General features: G+C 43.0%; 1 protein-coding gene across 4 annotated transcripts in view; it reads left to right on the top strand.

The window, feature by feature from the left end:
- DENND5B (DENN domain containing 5B) overlaps positions 1 to 21,793 on the top strand; it is a 517,562-nt gene that overhangs the window by 484,952 nt on the left and 10,817 nt on the right. For all 4 annotated transcript variants that reach the window (XM_069228198.1, XM_069228199.1, XM_069228197.1 and 1 more), the window contains one exon: positions 8,102 to 8,276. In XM_069228198.1, coding sequence (XP_069084299.1) covers positions 8,102 to 8,276 — 175 coding nt within the window. The remainder of the gene's footprint in view (positions 1 to 8,101; positions 8,277 to 21,793) is intronic.

The raw sequence follows: 21,793 nt of genomic DNA, 5'->3' as shown, positions 1-21,793 counted from the left end.
CTAACCAGGCCCCAGCACCAGTGTTCCTTCACCTAAAATGTACCATTGTATCCACAATTGGCACACCCTGGCATTCAGATAAGTCCCTTGTAACTGGTACTTCTAGTACCAAGGGCCCTGATGCCAAGAAAGGTCTCTAAGGGCTGCAGCATGTCTTATGCCACCCTAGAGACCCCTCCCTCAGCACAGACACACTGCTTACAAGCCTGTGTGTGCTAGTGAGAACAAAATGAGTAAGTCGACATGGCACTCCCCTCAGGGTGCCATGCCAGCCTCTCACTGCCTATGCAGTATAGGTAAGACACCCCTCTAGCAGGCCTTACAGCCCTAAGGCAGGGTGCACTATACCATAGGTGAGGGTACCAGTGCATGAGCACTGTGCCCCTACAGTGTCTAAACAAAACCTTAGACATTGTAAGTGCAGGGTAGCCATAAGAGTATATGGTCTGGGAGTCTGTCAAACACGAACTCCACAGCACCATAATGGCTACACTGAAAACTGGGGAGTTTGGTATCAAACTTCTCAGCACAATAAATGCACACTGATGCCAGTGTACATTTTATTGTAAAATACACCCCAGAGGGCACCTTAGAGGTGCCCCCTGAAACTTAACCGACTATCTGTGTAGGCTGACTAGTTTTAGCAGCCTGCCACAAACCGAGACATGTTGCTGGCCCCATGGGGAGAGTGCCTTTGTCACTCTGAGGCCAGTAACAAAGCCTGCACTGGGTGGAGATGCTAACACCTCCCCCAGGCAGGAATTGTCACACCTGGCGGTGAGCCTCAAAGGCTCACCTCCTTTGTGCCAACCCAGCAGGACACTCCAGCTAGTGGAGTTGCCCGCCCCCTCCGGCCAGGCCCCACTTTTGGCGGCAAGGCCGGAGAAAATAATGAGAAAAACAAGGAGGAGTCACTGGCCAGTCAGGACAGCCCCTAAGGTGTCCTGAGCTGAAGTGACTCTAACTTTTAGAAATCCTCCATCTTGCAGATGGAGGATTCCCCCAATAGGGTTAGGATTGTGACCCCCTCCCCTTGGGAGGAGGCACAAAGAGGGTGTACCCACCCTCAGGGCTAGTAGCCATTGGCTACTAACCCCCCAGACCTAAACACGCCCTTAAATTTAGTATTTAAGGGCTACCCTGAACCCTAGAAAATTAGATTCCTGCAACTACAAGAAGAAGGACTGCCTAGCTGAAAACCCCTGCAGAGGAAGACCAGAAGACGACAACTGCCTTGGCTCCAGAAACTCACCGGCCTGTCTCCTGCCTTCCAAAGATCCTGCTCCAGCGACGCCCTCCAAAGGGACCAGCGACCTCGACATCCTCTGAGGACTGCCCCTGCTTCGAAAAGACAAGAAACTCCCGAGGACAGCGGACCTGCTCCAAGAAAAGCTGCAACTTTGTTTCCAGCAGCTTTAAAGAACCCTGCAAGCTCCCCGCAAGAAGCGTGAGACTTGCAACACTGCACCCGGCGACCCCGACTCGGCTGGTGGAGATCCGACACCTCAGGAGGGACCCCAGGACTACTCTGATACTGTGAGTACCAAAACCTGTCCCCCCTGAGCCCCCACAGCGCCGCCTGCAGAGGGAATCCCGAGGCTTCCCCTGACCGCGACTCTTTGAACCTAAAGTCCCGACGCCTGGGAGAGACCCTGCACCCGCAGCCCCCAGGACCTGAAGGACCGGACTTTCACTGAAGAAGTGACCCCCAGGAGTCCCTCTCCCTTGCCCAAGTGGAGGTTTCCCCGAGGAATCCCCCCCCCCCTGGCCTGCCTGCAGCGCTGAAGAGATCCCGAGATCTCTCATAGACTAACATTGCGAACCCGACGCTTGTTTCTACACTGCACCCGGCCGCCCCCGCGCCGCTGAGGGTGAAATTTCTGTGTGGGCTTGTGTCCCCCCCGGTGTCCTACAAAACCCCCCTGGTCTGCCCCCCGAAGACGCGGGTACTTACCTGCAAGCAGACCGGAACCGGGGCACCCCCTTCTCTCCATTCTAGCCTACGTGTTTTGGGCACCACTTTGAACTCTGCACCTGACCGGCCCTGAGCTGCTGGTGTGGTGACTTTGGGGTTGCTCTGAACCCCCAACGGTGGGCTACCTTGGACCAAGAACTGAACCCTGTAAGTGTCCTACTTACCTGGTAAAACTAACAAAAACTTACCTCCCCCAGGAACTGTGAAAATTGCACTAAGTGTCCACTTTTAAAACAGCTATTTGTCAATAACTTGAAAAGTATACATGCAATTTTTATGATTTGAAGTTCCTAAAGTACTTACCTGCAATACCTTTCGAACAAGATATTACATGTTAAATTTGAACCTGTGGTTCTTAAAATAAACTAAGAAAAGATATTTTTCTATACAAAAACCTATTGGCTGGATTTGTCTCTGAGTGTGTGTACCTCATTTATTGTCTATGTGTATGTACAACAAATGCTTAACACTACTCCTTGGATAAGCCTACTGCTCGACCACACTACCACAAAATAGAGCATTAGTATTATCTCTTTTTACCACTATTTTACCTCTAAGGGGAACCCTTGGACTCTGTGCATGCTATTCCTTACTTTGAAATAGCACATACAGAGCCAACTTCCTACACTAATATTAACAGATTTAAAAAAAAATGTATATAAATTAAGTGTCTAAATGTAGAATTAAACACTTTAAAACACACTGTAAATGAAAAATGGAGGCTAAAAATTAAATTAGTATCCTGAGACTGAATCATGGGAGCAGTGCAGGTGCATTAAACTTTAAGTATGGACAATGTGTGGCTTCAGTTGAATTTGGAAAAGCTCCAACCTTCATATTAAAATGTTTGCTTTTAATTTTATTTGTTTGTAAACTAAATAAAATGTGTCATTATTTGTGTATGTGTTTGATGAATGCTTGTTTCGGTATTTTTGTGAATTGTTGTGCAGTTCAAATCATCAACAATGTTTTAGGCCTGGGTCCCCGGCTTCCAGTAATGACTCAGTGGGAGGGGGTCCCCTGATTCCTATAATGATTCAGTGGGGGGCCCGGGTTCACAGAAGTCAAAAGGTTGGGAACCACTGCCATAAGGGGCTACAGAAAAATATATCTGATTGCCAGAGAATCAGCAAAGGTTTTACTAATTGGGGTGATAATTTATTCAAAGGAGTTTGAAAGCACTTTGGGAGTTGTTTCATGAAAAAAATATTTATAAGTAAAGGGAGTGAAGGTAGTTTGTTTAATGCATTGCCATAGTCTTCTAAAATTTCAGATACAATAGGCAATTCTGTTTCAAACCAAAAGCAGAAATTATATTTATTAAAGTAAGAGAATTAACTCCATTCTGCTTTGATTGTTTTATGTTGCCACTGAGAAACACTTTCTTTTTATTCCATGGAGATCTTGAAAACATTCTATCTTTTTCAGTTATGGATTGTTAATTTTAACTGCCAGCATTTCAAGAAGAAATAATTGTTGGGCGGATCATCATCTTGATGGTATCTAACCTTCCTCCCCATGAAATATACCACCTTTCACACCGGTTTGCCATTTTTACCTTTATCTCATTCATTTTATAACTTGGAGGAGGATTCTAAATGGTATTTGAGTAGCTGATATATAACATTTTATTTTTATATTGTTTCAAACCAATAAACCAATCTTGCTTTTTAGAAAGGATGTTTAAAACAGTCCTTATTAAGTGCCAACCTCTCTGGCACATCAATATGTTAGGTGTAGCAAAATAATGCTGAAAATATTTTAAGTTGGTTTAGCAAAACTTCATCAGCATGTGCCATAATTTTCATTTTATTTTTCATTTAAAGTGGTATCCAGATATTATGTGATTAGGAAATGGTTCTACCGAAAGAGTGAAAAGTAACCTTACCTAGAGCCCCCATTAAGAAAAAAAGAAATGTGATTGAATGCCATTAACATAGAACAAAGTTATATGGGTGGGTTATAATCCGGAGACATGTACGAACTCTGGGACCCCCAAACCATATCAACAAGGAGTTTTCATCATAAATTTCCAACTGACCAAATTAAATGCCTTTCCTGCTTCTAATATTATAGTGACCATTGAATCGTTATTTTTGAAAACACCTTGAATGATACTCAAAAAGTTAGAGTTGGCAGAAGTAAACCTATCCTTAGTAAATCTTGTTCTGAATACATTTTAGCCCATATTTTAGTAAATAATGTGCAGTCTTTACTGATTACCAAATTGGGTTTATAATTGTTGCAGTAGGGAACACTACTATCTCTCTTAAGGATTCATCAGAACATTGTTCCTGTGAATTAACCTGCTTTACATATAGACAAGAAATGATTATACAAACCAAACAATTTGGGAGCAAGATGTTTTGAAAATTGTTAGAGTACAACTAAAAAACCCTCAGGTCCAGTTGCTTTTTTAAGAGCTTCATATGTTTTTCATTTGCAAGCCATGTTCTGTGTCATCACAATTAATAGGAAATCTGTCTGTTGAAGCCAAATTATGAAAATAATTGTATAATTGTCCTTTGGTGAAACTTCAGTAGTATAAAAGTCTATAATAGTCCACAAAACATTTAGCTATATCCTCATCCTTAAAAAAATGTACCTCCTTTATCATTAGACTTTTGCCTTTTTGACTTTTAATAATAGACTAAAAGTTTTCTTCACATATTTAGCCCACCATAAAGTTTAGCTTGACCTTTCATCAAGTATCCACACACACGTTCCGTGGATCATTTATTAAACACAATCTTAGCAGCCACCACTTTATCTATAAGGTAATGGAGAGTTGAAAACCCACATTATTGTCTGAGTCAAGGTGATGAATCCAAACACATTTGGCCAGAAGGTTGAAGATATTTATTGATGTCCTTTTGGACAGAGAATTGTAAACGCAACCAATATGGCATTGGACTAGAACGCCTTACAGCAACGTGGGATTTAGCCTGTCAAACAACCTATCGGAAAACAACACCTTCTGCACTCGTAAGACCGATTAAATATACTGAATGGCAAATACTCGTCCCAAATAATGGACTTGCTCTGAGTATTACTAGGCTTGAAAAAGCCCCATGTGGACCTACCATAGGGGGTGAAACACGTGTCAGTTCTCCACTCAAAAGTTTACAATTCTCTGCCCAAAAGGACATCAGTAAATATCTTCGGCCTTCTTGGCAAAGGGCATCAATAATTATGTTTGGATTCATCACCTTGATTCGGAGTACTAATTCTACATCACAAATCGCTACAAGTTGTAAGCTTGGAATCTTACACTTGGATATAATGTGGGTTTTCAACCCTCCATTACCTTACGATATTGACTTGGGGCAAATTGATCCACACCCCATCTGATAACCCACAACATGGATTAAAGCTGGGCATTCTAAAGGATGAGAGAGGTGGGCCGTACGAACTTAGTCTTTTGAACTACTTTATCTATACACTACTTAGCGTTATCAGAGATACTTTTTGCTGTTTTGTTTTACTTGCAACGTAGCTGATAATAAATCCTCTGGTATATGCTTTAAAAGCATACAAAATCACACTAATGGAAGAGTCTGAAATGTTCAACTGAATGAATTATTTCAGAAATCCATTGAATTTGGATGACAAAACACCATTGCTTAACAAAGAATTATTAAACATCTACATCACATTGGTGGGTATCTAAATGAACTGTGACGGGCATGATCAGAAATCGAAACGGTTCCAGTTTCTGAATGCATCAATGAATGAATAAGATCCTTACTGAAAAAAACATAATAAATCCTTTGTGTTGTGCCCCAGAGAATAGTAGCTGTATTCTACAATATCTCAATTGCACATTTTTGATGTGTCAAACTATGGCCCCTAGTGTAGCTGCCCACATCTTTCTTTGGCTTTCTGTCTGTAAATTGTTCCATTATTTGTTTGCAACCTCACCCTCCTATCAGCCCTATCATGAGTGTATTGCATTCAGTTAGAATAAATTCTATCCTAAAATAAGAATTAGGATTGTTGGGCCCATATAAATTAATGAGGCATAGAGGGATATTGTTCATGTTTAAATCCACCATAATCCTTCTACCTTCATAATCAACCTCTTGAGAAATAATGTCTAAATGTAAATGCCTGAATAATACTATTCCCACTCCTTTTTTGTTATTTGTAGGCCAAAAGGCAATATGCTTCACCTGCCCAATATCCCCTTAGTTTAATTGTGTTCTCATTAATAAACGAGTCTCTTAAAGAAAAACAATTTGCCCATGTTATTTGCTGTCTCTTAACAGAATTTTTCAGTCCCTTGACATTCCATGTTACTATCCATAGGTGAGACATATTTGAAGAAATATTAGAACGGTCACACATAATGTCAAGAAGGAAATTAAGAAGTATAGTCAAGGAAAATATGCAGAAACATATCAAAAAGAAAATATAAGAGAAAAACAAGAAACAGAACACAAAGAGAAAAATAACAGTAATTGTAGAAAAGAACAAACAAAAGTCACTTTGACTTCACATAGAACTTGACCTGAAGAAAAGAAAAAAGTCATAGTTAAACAAAAATTCAAAACATGAAGGAATATCATTATACAAATCAAGGAGAGGCTATTGTGTGACAATATAAATGAGAAGAAGTCATGTAAAAATTGTACAGGAAGCACAGTGTCTTCCTATCTCCATTTCTTCCACTTGTGCCAATAAATGTAATTTTTAAAGCCCATATCTGGCATTCATGACCTATGACTTAGGACGTAGATCAAGGAACGTCTTCCTTCTAATAGCAGTAATTCTTGAAACACCTTCAAAACAAACCTTTGGAATTCTTCCATTGTTACTTCTCCTTAGCCACAGAAGGAACTGCCATAAGATCTTTAAAATAAAATAAATATTTTACTATAGCACTCTGCTTGGCACTTAGGGAACATCTAGAAGGTTTAGGACCTGTCTGATGAGCTCTTTGAGTATTTATTGACCTGGAGCTTCAAAGGCCCAGACAGTTGGGCAGTGTTGACGTAAGAAAAGCAATGACATCAGGACATTCTTCACACTCTGGGATACCGTTACTTCCACAGATTATTCCTGATATTCTGAAGACTCTGAGCCTTTTTAACAAATCCACTTCCTTTGACATAGCCTTAAGATGTCCAATTGCATTGTTGAGCATGTGATTTCTGTTCCTTGGTTTTCAAGGCCAGACTGTTTTTCCTCATATCTCTGTAGAGTTTTACTGTATAAATGGCTTCAGAGCTCTGATCTCAAGCAAGTTATCCGGAATATGTGAGCTTGGGGATTTGGAAGGAGACATTATTATTATTATTATTATTATTATTATTATATATATATATTCTTTTTTTTTTTTTTTTTTTTTTACCCCTTTTAACCGGACCTGTTGCTCCATCTTTCATCGAATTGGCTCCTGATTTGATGTTTGAAACGTGTGCAGACACTACCAGGTTTGCTACTGCTAGTTAGTGGCAGTAATGCCCTTGACATAGGAAACAGTGCTACATGCTGATCCTGACTATTCTGTGCTGAAATTGCACAAAGGTTCCTCTCTATTGACTGTCAACAGATGCCAGTGAAAAATTGCATATAACAGATAAGACCCTTGACTTGACTATTATCTAAAATAAAATATTACTTATCATATGCTGAATTTTGAGATGTGAATGAGGAATGCAATTGGAAGTTCTGTGTCTTTCTGGTAAGCATATTTGCCTTTTGTCTTATTTAAAAAATGTCCTTGGTTCATTAACTCTATAGTGTTAACTTCAAAATGTTTCTTGCCACTCCTCAATTAAGAATATCAGTAAAGGCCTGAAGACATGGTTGGCCCCAGTAACACATGGGGTAAGGACCCCTTCCAGTGTTCTGTGGCACTGGGACAGTGTTAGATACTCCTCGTGACATTTGTCACCAAGGATTTTTTTCTTATTTATGTGTAGGAGAGATTTTTATGAGGTAGTGATCTGCAAGAAAGTAGGTTTTAACCAAGGCATTCATACGGTCTACAAAGTATATTCCCTCCTTTTCGTAAATATGGTTGCCATGAAACTTAATAAGAACAGTCTAGTAGTTGGGCAGTTCGCTGGGAGGTCTTTTGCGATATTCATTCATTGTTTTTGTATAAAATGACTATTTCAGAGAAAGCTGTTAACTATTTCGAAACAAACGACGAGATGGGGGACAGTGAAGAGGACATGCTGCTTCAGCGAGCATCTTGCAAAACCTTCTGCCACTATGTGAACACCATTGTTACAGCACCAAGAAACATTGGGAAGGATGGAAAGTTCCAACTTCTTGTATGTCTGGGTGTCAGGTAAGCAGCATCTTTTTTTGATGTCTGAACCCGGTATGCTTAAAAATTATTTGTGGAACCAGAAGAAAAATAGCCCAAATGTGTCTTTTATATCTTATCTCTTCCTCCCCAACACCCTCAATTACGTTTTTAGCTAAATTGTTTAATGTTTGGTAAGAGCATTGTTACATTTTTTCCTGGGATTAGTTTCCTGGTTTCAGTTAATTTAGGAAAGTGAATAGTTTTATATTATGGCTTCCTAATTAACATTTATAAAGACTTAGTACCTCCACTCTGGGGCAAGATTTTAATAAAACTATATATTACAGAGTTTTTGTCTCCTTCAAAGTAAAACAATTCCACATTCCATCTATAACAACACTGCCAGACTTTTAGTAGCAGAAGTTATCATTAAAATGAATGGTGAGTGATTAAGTAAATTAATAACCACTCCTAGTTATTGACTTGGTGAGAAATGGTTATTAAGTTATAACAGCAATAAGGGTGACATTAAATTCATAAGCATTCAGTAATATTCCTATGTGCAAGATCCTGGAACACTTTTTTTTGCAATTATATGACAAAGGCATAGTTTTCTAGAAATTATAAATTGATTTAAACGGATTTAGAGCAGCATTGCATTCAAAAGCCTTTTTATTTTTCCATTTTGAAAGAGAAAAAAAATCCTCAGCTCTACTGCTTTGCATAGAAGGCATACTGCATTGTCACGTTAAGGTAGACAAGTTGAACAGCCTCAGTATTTAGTATATTGTGTCACTTAGTCCATTTTGACTGTCTGCTGAAGGACATAGGATATAAAACCTTTTTTATGCTCATATTTAATTTGATCTTTCAGTAGAAATGGTGTTTATAAGTTTAATTAAGACACTCCTGATTGAGAACTAGTATTGTTAATAAGTAATTGTTCCTTATCCATCTTGGAATCTTCCCATATATTCAGAAACAATGACTGTTTTTCCCAAAAGAGGTAGGGGAGCTCTGATAAATGAAAGTATGAGTGTTCGAAAATGGTCCTCTCTAAAGGGTCACCCCAAACTTTATGCCTTCCTCTTTTTCTGACCTCATTGTTGTTGGCTTTAGGACTCTGGGCGCTTTACCACTGCCACCCAGTGCTAAAGAATATGTGCTCTTTCTCTCCCTAAAACTTGATTACATGGACTCAAACCCAACTGGCATACTTAATTTACCTTTAAGTCCTTAGTAAAGTGCACTAGATGTGCCCAGGGCTTGTAAATTAAATGCTACAACTGGGCCTGCAGCACTGATTGTGCCAGCCACATAAGTAGCCCCTTAACCATATCTCAGGTTTGCCATTACTACGCCTGTGTGTGCATTTTGATTGCCTCTTTGACTTGGCATTTAAAGCTACTTGCCAAGCCTTAAATTCCCCTTTTCTTCCATATACGTCAACCCTAAGGTAGGCCCTAGGTTACCCATCGGGCAGGTTCTATGGAAGTAAAAGGCAGGACATGTACTTGTAAGTTTTACTTGTCCTGGTAGTGAAAAACTCCCAAAGTCGTTTTTCACTACTGTGAAGCCTACTCCTCTCATAGATCAGCATTAGAGATTCTCTTATATGCTTTTAAGTGGTAATTCCTGATCTGAGAGGAATACACTTGTCATATTTGGTATTGTTTGGATCCTACTTACTGGTGAAGTTGGATTTTACATTCCTATTTCAGAAATCCTACTTTTAGAAATTAGGCATTTCCCTGCACTTACTGCTATGTGCGCCTTACAGCCTGTTTCCAATCCACTTCTGGCCTGTGCTGGTTGACAGCTCCCCTTGTGCATTCCACCCAGACAGCCATAAACACAGGACACTCAGCTGCATCTGCATACAGATGGGTTTCCCTGGGCAGGAACGGTGGAGGGGCTCTATCTTCCACTCAAAGGCAAGTGGCCTGCCCTCACACAAAGGACTGATAACCCCCCACAGGGCTCCTGGCAGATAGGGTTGGGTTGAAAGTGGAACATGTGGAGTTTCCTCCACTTCAAAGGCACTTTTGGGTACATGTACTGGGTCTGTGAGCCCACCAAATCAGACACTTCTGGACCTACAACTTGACTCTGTCAGAGGGACTGTCCGGCTTTCCAAATGACTCATCTGGACTGCTTTGCTGGAAGGGCTGCTACCCTGGTTGTTGCCCTACTGCATGCTGACCCCTGACTCTGCTTCCTCCACAAGTCCTCTCCAAGGGCTTGGATTGAGCTTTCCATTTGTTCTGAGGTCTCAGGGGGTATCAAAGACTTCACCAAAAGAGAAGAAAAGCCGTTGTGTCGGAAAATCCATGCAGCACCTGTCTGGCGACCGGATCGTTGCAGTGCCTGTTGCCTCTTCTCAACCCATTCTGGATTTTCCACGCATCATCCCTGGGCTGCAAAATATCCCCCCACCGTAGTGAGGAACCAAGAGTGCACTTCAGGAAACTGACACATCGCCTTGCAGCGTGCAAAGAAACACTGGAAAAATCAATGCATCGCTTTACTTTTAGACACATTCCCTCCTCTGTGGGCCCCTCTGCGTCATTATTTTTGTTGCATCCTAGGGTACTGTGTGTTAAAAGGATAAAACCACTTATTCTTAAGGATTGAGATTCATTTAAGCCTTTTGAAAGTGATATCTTGACTTGTGCACATTTGGGTTTTTGTCGTCTTGATCTTATTTTATTCAGATACATATTATCTATTTTCCTAACCTGGTGTGGAGTACTTTTTGTACAGAGACAGAGGGTGAGCACAGGATAATTTAGGTTGTGTTATGACTTACCCTGACTAGAATTGTGGTCCCTACTTGGACAGGGTGCATATCTCTGGCAACTAGAGATCCAATTTCTAACAATGAGGCATTGCCAACATGTTGATGTGTGCTGTGCCCTTTTTGAAGCCAAGTAGTAAGGGCCTAGCTAACATTGAAAGTGGAAAATTGTCTGTTTCTCTTCAGTTTACATTATTAAGCTAAAAATGAAAACTATTTAGTTTGAAAAAATGTAGTGAACTTTGAGCATGACCGGAACTTGCCATTATCAAGACTTGGCTCTATTTTCCAAATTTGCTGGGGCTGCAGTTAGAATAGGAAATCTGCCCAGTTGAATTAATGGCAATGCAAAGTACCTGAAAACATTATTAACAAAGTCAATACGTCTGGCCATTTTATAAGTGAAAGTGCTTCTTTATTTGTTGCCGAATTTGTCTGTTTGGTTGCCTGGATGTGATATGTGAACGGTTGGATGGATGTGATTCATGGATGAAGGAATGAGGGACTGTCTGTCCATGGATATTTGATGGGTGAGTGAGCTCATGGATGGGAAGGAAGGATAGATGGATGGATGAATGGTTGGGTACATGGATGTATAATAGAACAAGTGAGAGCAAGGATTCATACAAAGAAGTTACACCATTCCTACAGGCTAAAGCCTCACGCAGCTTTCTATGGTAGTAATGTCATACAACACTACAAAATTGCAGATATTTCTCCCGGACAACCATTGCCCAGAGTTGTGCATTGTGGCAATGATGACCCATGACTTTTGCTTGATCAGTTTGGTAGCTGTGGCCTTGCAAATATTGCTGTTGCAGGAACAGTGAAAACTCAGGTTCGATGGCATCTGTCGCTGTAGATACACATGTTGTGCATAGCCCGCCATCTGGTGTTGGGTCGGAGTGTTACAAGTTGTTTTTCTTCGAAGAAGTCTTTCGAGTCACGGGACCGAGGGACTCCTCCTCTTTGTCTCCATTGCGCATGGGCGTCGACTCCATCTTCGATTGTTTTCTTTCCGCCATCGGGTTCGGACGTGTTCCTTTCGCTCCGGGTTTCGGAACGGAAAGTTAGCTAAATATCGGAAAAATTACGTCGGTATTGTTGCGTTCGGGATCGGCTTAGTTAGAATCGACACCGAATCGAAGAGTGAAGAGCTCCGGTACCCTTCGGGGTAGTTTTCGATCCCCCTTCGGGGCCTGGTCGGCCCGACCGCGTGTAAAACAACGCTGATGGAACGGACCCCGTTCCGTTTCTGTCCTAAATGCCACAACAAATACCCGTATACAGACCAACATTTGGTCTGTAACCTGTGCCTGTCGCCTGAGCACAGTGAAGAGACTTGCGAGGCCTGTCGTGCGTTCCGGTCCCGAAAAACACTCCGTGACCGTCGAGCCAGAAGACTGCAGATGGCGTCCACGCCGACAGCTCACCGAGAGTTCGAGGAACAAGAGGAAGAAGAAACCTTCTCGATCAATGATTCGGACTCCGAAGAATTCGACAACCAAAAAACTGTGAGTAAGACGTCGAAGCCAGCACACAAGAAAAGTGACGAGGCCCAGGGGACGCCACTGCCACCAGGCCATGGCTCGACCCATAAATTCGGTGACCGACCATCGGCACCGAAAAAGGCCGAAATGGTGCCGAGATCGTCCGACTCCGGTCGAGACACCGGCGCACAGCCTTCTCGGGACCGAGAAAGTGCTGCTGAAAAACATCGACGCCGAGATATCGGAGCCGAAACTGCTCGACGCAGAGACAGCGGCACCGAGGAAGATCGACGCCGAGAGGGTTCGACTCCGAAAAAGAAGAAGGTCACTTCGGAGCCGAAAAAGAGTACAGACGGGGTTTCGGTGCAAAAACAACCCGCAACCGACCCACCTACCGGTTCCTATTCAGAGGAGCAATCACTGTCCTCTCAGATGCGAAAGCATAGATTTGAGGAAGAGTTGCAATCCACCGAAGTGGACCACACTCAGAAACGTATTTTTATACAGGAAGGAACAGGGAAAATAAGCACCCTTCCCCCTATTAGGAGAAAAAGGAGACTGGAGTTTCAATCAGATCAAGCACCACAAACAAAAATGGTGAAAAAGGTAACTCCGCCACCCTCTCAAAAGGTAACTCCGCCACCCTCTCCTCCACCTGTAACTAACGTTTCGCCAGCACAAACTCCATCACATTCTCCGGCTCACACCACCATGAGCCAAGGTGATCAGGACCAAGACGCTTGGGACTTATACGACGCCCCAGTGTCGGACAACAGTCCAGAGGCGTACCCTACAAAGCCCTCACCACCGGAAGATAGCACAGCATACTCACAAGTCGTGGCTAGGGCAGCAGAGTTCCACAACGTGTCCCTACACTCGGAACCTGTCGAGGATGACTTCTTATTCAACACCCTCTCCTCCACCCATAGCTCCTACCAAAGCCTGCCTATGCTCCCAGGAATGCTTCGGCACGCAAAGGAAATCTTCAAGGAGCCGGTCAAGAGTAGAGCAATAACACCAAGAGTGGAAAAGAAATATAAAGCACCTCCCACAGACCCTGTTTTCATCAGCTCACAGCTGCCACCAGATTCCGTCGTAGTTGGAGCAGCTCGCAAAAGAGCCAACTCCCACACATCTGGGGATGCACCGCCCCCAGATAAAGAGAGCCGCAAGTTCGATGCAGCCGGAAAGAGAGTCGCAGTACAAGCTGCAAACCAGTGGCGCATCGCTAACTCTCAAGCACTACTTGTGCGCTATGACAGAGCCCATTGGGACGAGATGCAACACCTCATTGAGCATCTACCCAAAGAGCTACAAAAGAGGGCGAAACAGGTGGTTGAGGAAGGACAGAACATATCTAATAATCAGATACGCTCCTCTATGGATGCAGCGGACACAGCTGCAAGAACAATTAACACATCTGTGACTATCAGAAGGCACGCATGGCTACGAACGTCTGGTTTTAAACCAGAGATTCAGCAGGCAGTGCTCAATATGCCATTCAATGAGAAACAACTGTTCGGACCAGAAGTGGACACTGCGATTGAAAAACTCAAAAAGGACACTGACACTGCTAAAGCCATGGGCGCACTCTACTCCCCGCAGAGCAGAGGCACTTACAGCACCTTCCGCAAAACATCCTTTAGAGGGGGGTTTCGGGGTCAAGCCACACAAGCCAGCACCTCACAGGCCACACCGTCCAGCTACCAGGGACAGTACCAAAGGGGAGGCTTTCGGGGCCAATACAGAGGACAATTCCCTAGGAATAGGGGAAAATTTCAAAGCCCCAAAACCCCTACAACCAAACAGTGACTCACATGTCACTCATCCCCTCCACACAACACCAGTGGGGGGAAGAATAGGTCAGTATTACCAAGCATGGGAGGAAATAACTACAGACACTTGGGTCTTAGCAATTATCCAACATGGTTATTGCATAGAATTTCTGCAGATCCCTCCAAACATACCACCAAAAGCACAGAATTTATCAAAACAACATTCAGACCTTCTGGAAATAGAAGTTCTAGCATTATTGCAAAAGAACGCGATAGAACTAGTACCAAAGACACAAATAAACACAGGAGTTTATTCCCTGTACTTCCTAATACCAAAAAAGGACAAAACACTGAGACCAATCCTAGACCTCAGAACACTAAACACCTACATCAAATCAGAACACTTTCACATGGTCACGCTACAAGAAGTGTTACCATTGCTAAAGCAACAGGACTACATGACAACCTTAGATCTCAAAGACGCGTATTTCCACATACCAATACATCCGTCGCACAGGAAATACCTAAGGTTCGTATTCAAGGGAATACATTACCAATTCAAAGTATTGCCCTTCGGTTTAACAACTGCACCAAGAGTCTTCACAAAGTGCCTAGCAGTAGTGGCTGCACACATCAGAAGGCAGCAAATACACGTATTCCCGTATCTAGACGACTGGCTAATCAAGACCGACTCACTGACAAGGTGCTCACACCACACAGATCAGGTCATACAAACCCTCTACAAACTCGGTTTCACCATCAACTATGCAAAATCACACATTCTGCCGTGCAAGGTACAACAATACCTAGGAGCCACAATAGATACAACAAAGGGAATAGCCACTCCAAGTCCACAAAGGGTTCAAAATTTCCAAAAGATTATACAACGCATGTATCCAACACAAAAAATACAGGCGAAGATGATATTACAACTACTAGGCATGATGTCCTCATGCATAGCCATTGTCCCACACGCAAGGTTGCACATGCGGCCCTTACAACAGTGCCTAGCATCACAATGGTCTCAAGCACAGGGTCAGCTTCTAGATCTGGTGTTGATAGACCGCCTAACATATCTCTCGCTTCTATGGTGGAACAACATAAATTTAAACAAAGGGCGGCCTTTCCAAGACCCAGTGCCACAATACGTGATAACAACAGATGCTTCCATGACAGGGTGGGGAGCACACCTCAGTCACCACAGCATACAAGGACAATGGAACGTACATCAAAGAAAGCTGCATATAAATCACCTCGAACTACTAGCAGTTTTCCAAGCATTAAAAGCATTTCAACCACTCATAACTCACAAATACATTCTTGTCAAAACAGACAACATGACAACAATGTATTATCTAAACAAACAGGGGGGGACACACTCGACACAGCTGTGCCTGCTGGCACAAAAAATATGGCAATGGGCAATTCACAACCACATTCGCCTAATAGCACAGTTTATTCCAGGGATCCAGAATCAGCTTGTAGACAATCTCTCTCGAGATCACCAACAGGTCCACGAGTGGGAAATTCACCCCCAAATTCTAAACACTTACTTCAAACGTTGGGGAACACCTCAAATAGACTTATTTGCAACGAAGGAGAACGCAAAATGCCAAAACTTCGCATCCAGATACCCACACAGGCAGTCTCAAGGCAATGCCCTATGGATGAACTGGTCAGGGATATTTGCGTACGCTTTTCCCCCTCTCCCTCTCCTTCCATATCTAGTAAACAAATTGAGTCAAAACAAACTCAAACTCATACTGATAGCACCAACATGGGCAAGGCAACCATGGTACACAACACTGCTAGACCTATCAGTAGTACCCCCACGTCAAGTTGCCCAACTGGCCAGATCTGTTAACGCAACACAACCAACAGATCAGGCATCCAAACCCAGCATCGCTGAATCTAGCAATCTGGCTCCTGAAATCCTAGAATTCGGACACTTAAACCTCACACAAGAATGTATGGAAGTCATGAAGCAAGCCAGAAGACCATCCACTAGACACTGCTATGCAAGCAAATGGAAAAGATTTGTTTGCTATTGCCATCATAATCAAATTCAACCATTACACGCATCTCCAAAAGATGTAGTGGGTTACTTACTACACTTAAAAAAAACGAACCTGGCCTTCTCTTCCATTAAGATACACCTAGCAGCAATATCTGCATACCTGCAGATTACCCATTCAACTTCACTATTTAGGATACCTGTCATTAAAGCATTTATGGAAGGCCTCAAAAGAATTATACCACCAAGGACACCACCCGTTCCTTCATGGAACCTTAACATCGTCTTAACCAGACTCATGGGTCCACCCTTTGAACCTATGCACTCTTGCGAAATACAATTCCTAACCTGGAAAGTTGCATTTCTCATCGCCATCACATCTCTAAGAAGAGTAAGTGAAATTCAGGCGTTTACAATACAAGAACCTTTTATCCAACTACACAAAAATAAAGTAGTCCTAAGGACCAATCCTAAATTTTTGCCAAAGGTTATTTCACCGTTCCACCTAAATCAAACGGTAGAGCTACCAGTGTTCTTCCCACAGCCGGATTCCATAGCTGAAAGGGCACTACATACATTAGACGTCAAAAGAGCACTAATGTACTACATCGACAGAACTAAAAACATCAGGAAAACTAAACAACTGTTTATTGCATTTCAAAAACCTCACGCAGGAAACCCAATCTCGAAACAGGGTATAGCCAGATGGATAGTTAAGTGCATCCAAATCTGCTACCTTAAAGCAAAAAGACAACTGCCCATTACACCAAGGGCACACTCAACCAGAAAGAAAGGCGCTACCATGGCCTTCCTAGGGAATATTCCAATGCACGAAATATGTAAGGCAGCCACATGGTCTACGCCTCACACATTTACCAAGCACTACTGTGTAGACGTGCTATCAGCACAACAAGCCACAGTAGGTCAAGCCGTACTAAGAACCTTATTTCAGACTATTTCCACTCCTACAGGCTGAGCCACCGCTTTTGGGGAGATAACTGCTTACTAGTCTATGCACAACATGTGTTTCTACAGCGACAGATGCCATCGAACTGAAAATGTCACTTACCCAGTGTACATCTGTTCGTGGCATCAGTCGCTGAAGATTCACATGTGCCCACCCACCTCCCCGGGAGCCTGTAGCCGTTTGGAAGTTAGCTTCAACTTTGTACATTTGTAAATATATTCAATCTTAGTTAGGTACATACTTAGTCACTCCATTGCATGGGCACTATTACTAACAAACAACTCCTACCTCACCCTCTGCGGGGAAAACAATCGAAGATGGAGTCGACGCCCATGCGCAATGGAGACAAAGAGGAGGAGTCCCTCGGTCCCGTGACTCGAAAGACTTCTTCGAAGAAAAACAACTTGTAACACTCCGACCCAACACCAGATGGCGGGCTATGCAAAACATGTGAATCTTCAGCGACTGATGCCACGAACAGATGTACACTGGGTAAGTGACATTTTCATTGTCAGTCACCATCGTGCTACGAAGGAGGCAAAGTAGAAGCCATTAGACCTAAGAGGTCTGATGTCTTAGCACAGCGCCCCCTCCTTTGTTAGGTAGTAACTTTAGGTGAGCAGTATTGTTGCTAACATGCTGGCATTGACATTGAAAAGGGACTATGACCCTTGACTGCCTGCTTTTTCTCCCCTTAGACCGTATTCCCATAACTGACTGGTGGCCACCATGTTTAAATGGCCCTTAAATAAAAATTGACTTGTGCTCCAAACGTGTAAAATATAAGGCAATTTTTTAATTGTCAACTTTTTCAGTGTCAACAAAGAGACTAAATAGTTAATTATTCATTTTATTTTAATACAGTGCACTTTATAAGTCTTATAAAAAATAAGTAATCCAAAATATACTTGGGTGGATGGATCTGGGAGGACCACCTGTTCATTCTCAGACAAGGGGTACAAGCTTTACTCTCCAAAGAACCATGAAGGGGGTTCTGGATTCAGAAATTAGGGCTGGGTTGTTCCTCTCACTATTTCCTCATGGCAATTTAATGTATGTTGTTGGCCTATCTTAGATTTTGCCCTCTGAGTGCCTTCATACAAAATAACAAATTCTTACGCTAGCCTAGGTTCTGCCTGCCTGTCCTGTATCTGGGTGAGTGGATGGTGGCCTTTGGCCGATAGGACTGCAGTCCTACAGATGTTACCTTCAGTTCAAGGTAGGCCAGGTCCATTTTCAGTTTGCTGTGCTTCCCTTCAGCCTCACCAGTGCCCCTCGACATTGGTGATGGTGGTGGTTAACACTTATCTTCAAAAGTCAGGATTAACAAATTTCCTCTATCTTGATGATAGGCTGTTGAAGGTAGGCTCCCCAATGCCAGTCATAGGCCATCTCCAGACGATAGCAAACCTACTAACATCATTTGTGTTCATGATCAACGAGACAAAGTCGCACTTGACACCTTTGCAGAGTCTTCCTTTTATAGGAGCTGTCTTGAAAATGGTACAGTTGAAGGTCTTCCCTCCTCCTTCAACAATGGTTTCTGGAAATTTGGGCTATGTTCCTGATATTTCAGCCTGGATCTCATTAAGAGCTGCTTGAGGGTTTCATGACCTGTTAGCCTCCTGCATCCCACTTGTTATCTAAGCCACGTGGCATATACTGGGTCAACCAATCAATCAAGGCGATGAGGGCAGTTTTGGTGCTGTGGTTGCTGCGGAATCCAGATTGAGATGGGTCCAGAGTGCTGTTCTCCTCAAGGAAATGTGTCAGTTGTTTGACAATTTTCTCTGTGACTTTTGCTGGGAAGGGGTGCAGGGAGATGGACTGGAGGTTCTTGAGGTTCTTTGGGTCCACCTTAGATTTCATGAGGAGGGTGTTGATCTCTGTTTCCAGCTCTCCAGGAAAGTGGTGGACTCAAAGCAACTTTTGATGATCTTCCGGAGTTGGGGTGCGATGACAGAGCTTGCTTTGTTGAAGATGTGGTGAGGGCAGGGGTTGGATAGTGAGCTGGAATGGATGGTGTTCATGATTTCGATGGTGTCAATGACGTGGGTCCAGGAGAGCAGGAGGCTGATGGGTGGTGTTGGTGGTTGACGGGAGGGGGCCTGAGTGCTGAAGCTGTCAGGGATGTCTGCGATCTTGCTGTGGAAGAAGGTGGCTAGGGAGTAGCAGAGGTCTTGTGATGGCGGGATCGTTGGAGCCGGGGTTGGAGAGCTCCTTCACGATGTTGAAGAGCGCCTTGTGGCTGTGTTGTTGTTGATGCGATCTTTGAAGGTGGTTCTCTTGGCGGTTTGGATGAGTTGGTGGTGTCTGCGGGTGGCGTTTTTGAAGGCTGTGTGGTTGTTCAGTGTCTGATCCTGGCGCCACTTCTTTTTGAGTCTTCGGCATGTTTGCTTAGATTCTTGCAAGTCGGCGGTGAACCAGAAGGCCTTGATCTGGGTTTATTTGGTCTTTGGCCGAACAAGGCTTTGCACTATTAAAAGGTGGTTGTCTGCATTTTTGGTCTTCTTGGTTTTGCCAGACCATTATCCTTGAATAAATCAACTATTATGATGAGGTTTCTTAAAGGTTTAATACACCCGTTCTCTCCCAAGTGGTTTGTGATGCCAAATGAGACCTTAACTTGGCCTTGACCTTTCTGATGTGTACTCCCTTTGAACAGATTCACATTTTCTAGTTGAATCTTCTGACATTAAGCACTTCAAGTCAGCGAATGAACTCCAGGCCCTATTTGTGTAACTGCCCTATATCTCCTTTGTACCAAACTGGTGGAGAGAACTCAGGCAACCTTTTTGCTGAAAATCATGACTCGATCCCAAATTGAACAATCCATTGCTTTTTCAGCACTGTTTGCACTGCTTCACCACTCAAGAGGAAGGGTGGGAGGAAGAGGCTCCTTCGGTTGGACCTCTTAAGAGCTTTTACATTAGTCATACATGGGACCCCCCGGGTGGATTGTCACCTTTTAGAAGAGACTTGAAAGCGTGTAGGTACCTGAAGTTGATGGAAATCATTACACTAAGATATACAGATAACTCTTGTAGATGGGTACTTCAGCTTACCAAAGTTAGACAGTCCGTCTCCCTCAAAAGACTCCAAAGTTTGAGGTTTCCATGCTGCTACACAGCATACTGTATGCTAATTATGTTTTGTGTGAATGTTTTCCTTTTATTTGGATTGCCTGCCCATAATTCATTGGTGGAGTTGCCTTAATGTAACCTGTCCTTTGTGTACCACGTTTGACCCCATCAATGAGAACACTGCATAAGCAAGTACCTACATTAAATGAAACACATGATGGGCTGAGACCTGCAAAGCTAGAAACAAGTGGAAAAAAGAGCAATGCAAAGAAGCAAATGTGCTACTGGCTTGCAGCAGAATAAATAATAAATGCTAAGAGAGTCAAAAAATTTTAGGGTACATTCCGTTCTTTTCAGCTGGATGCATACCTATGTTAACCTAGTAGTAAACAAGGGGCCTCATGCATGGTAGGGGACCGCTTAGGTAACTAGTGAATGGACATAGCGCGGACTAACAAGGGCGCAAACAAAATCTGGGAAAGAGCTACTAATACATACAGGAACTGAGAAAACGAGCACCCACCAGTGCCTTCCCACTTTTTGTACCAGTCTCTTAGAAATGTGGTGAACTGTGTACCCTTGAACAATAATACCGGCTTTCTGTAGCCTAATTATTCCAAGTGCCATCAGATGCTTTTATAATCTGGTGATTAAGTTGCCCTCTGCTCTGGCCCTCAAGTGTCCGAGATGTACATTGATTTAGACTTCTGAGGGCATAGAATTTGTAGCTACCTGGCCCTTTGGTGGCATGACCACTTAGCTAATTGCCACTGGGCTGCATAGCCTCACTTTTGCTATATGGCCCTTGTGCTTTGTTGTGTGGTGTTCCTTTAATATTCTGGTTCCCCCTTAATGTCATGATCCAACTTGATTTGGAAGTTTGACTTCATTTGCCTCATGATGTAAAAGCCCTTAATCAATTTTATGGATCATAAAAAAACATCAGGAAACCCTGATGGACTTCGGTAGGGTTCAAAGAAACATGGGGTAAAGCGTAACTCTGGCCTCTTTGTGGCACTGAAATAGAAACTGGTTCATACTAACCATTGTCACTGAGTTTTTGTGTTTCCCCTCAGTAGCTATAGCCACATAGAGGAAAAAAAAGTTTTTTCTGATGGAGACTCCTAACTGCAGGTTCGTCACCTTTTAAATATTCCCCAAGTCTCAGAGTGAATCGAGAACATCTTAAACAGTACCACTGTGAGCCAACAGTTGGCCCCAAGCAGCTCCATGCTGCCATCCCTCCGCTCTGGAAGTGATGCACGGAGCCCTATATTGGTGTGCCACCCATGTGTGCTGGCATCAGTTCCTTTCTTGCCAAGCCAACATAGGCAGATCTGGAACTACCTCTTGCCTCTTTTGAAACTGTAATTTTCAATTTTGCTAATATTTTTCTACAGTGTGCAATGGAAACATAACATTCCAAATCT

The sequence above is a fragment of the Pleurodeles waltl genome, chromosome 4_1 (assembly GCF_031143425.1).
Source record: "Pleurodeles waltl isolate 20211129_DDA chromosome 4_1, aPleWal1.hap1.20221129, whole genome shotgun sequence".
NCBI classification, from domain to species: Eukaryota; Metazoa; Chordata; class Amphibia; order Caudata; family Salamandridae; genus Pleurodeles; species Pleurodeles waltl.
Note: the sequence above shows the minus strand (reverse complement) of the source record. Positions and strands in the feature narration are given on the sequence as shown.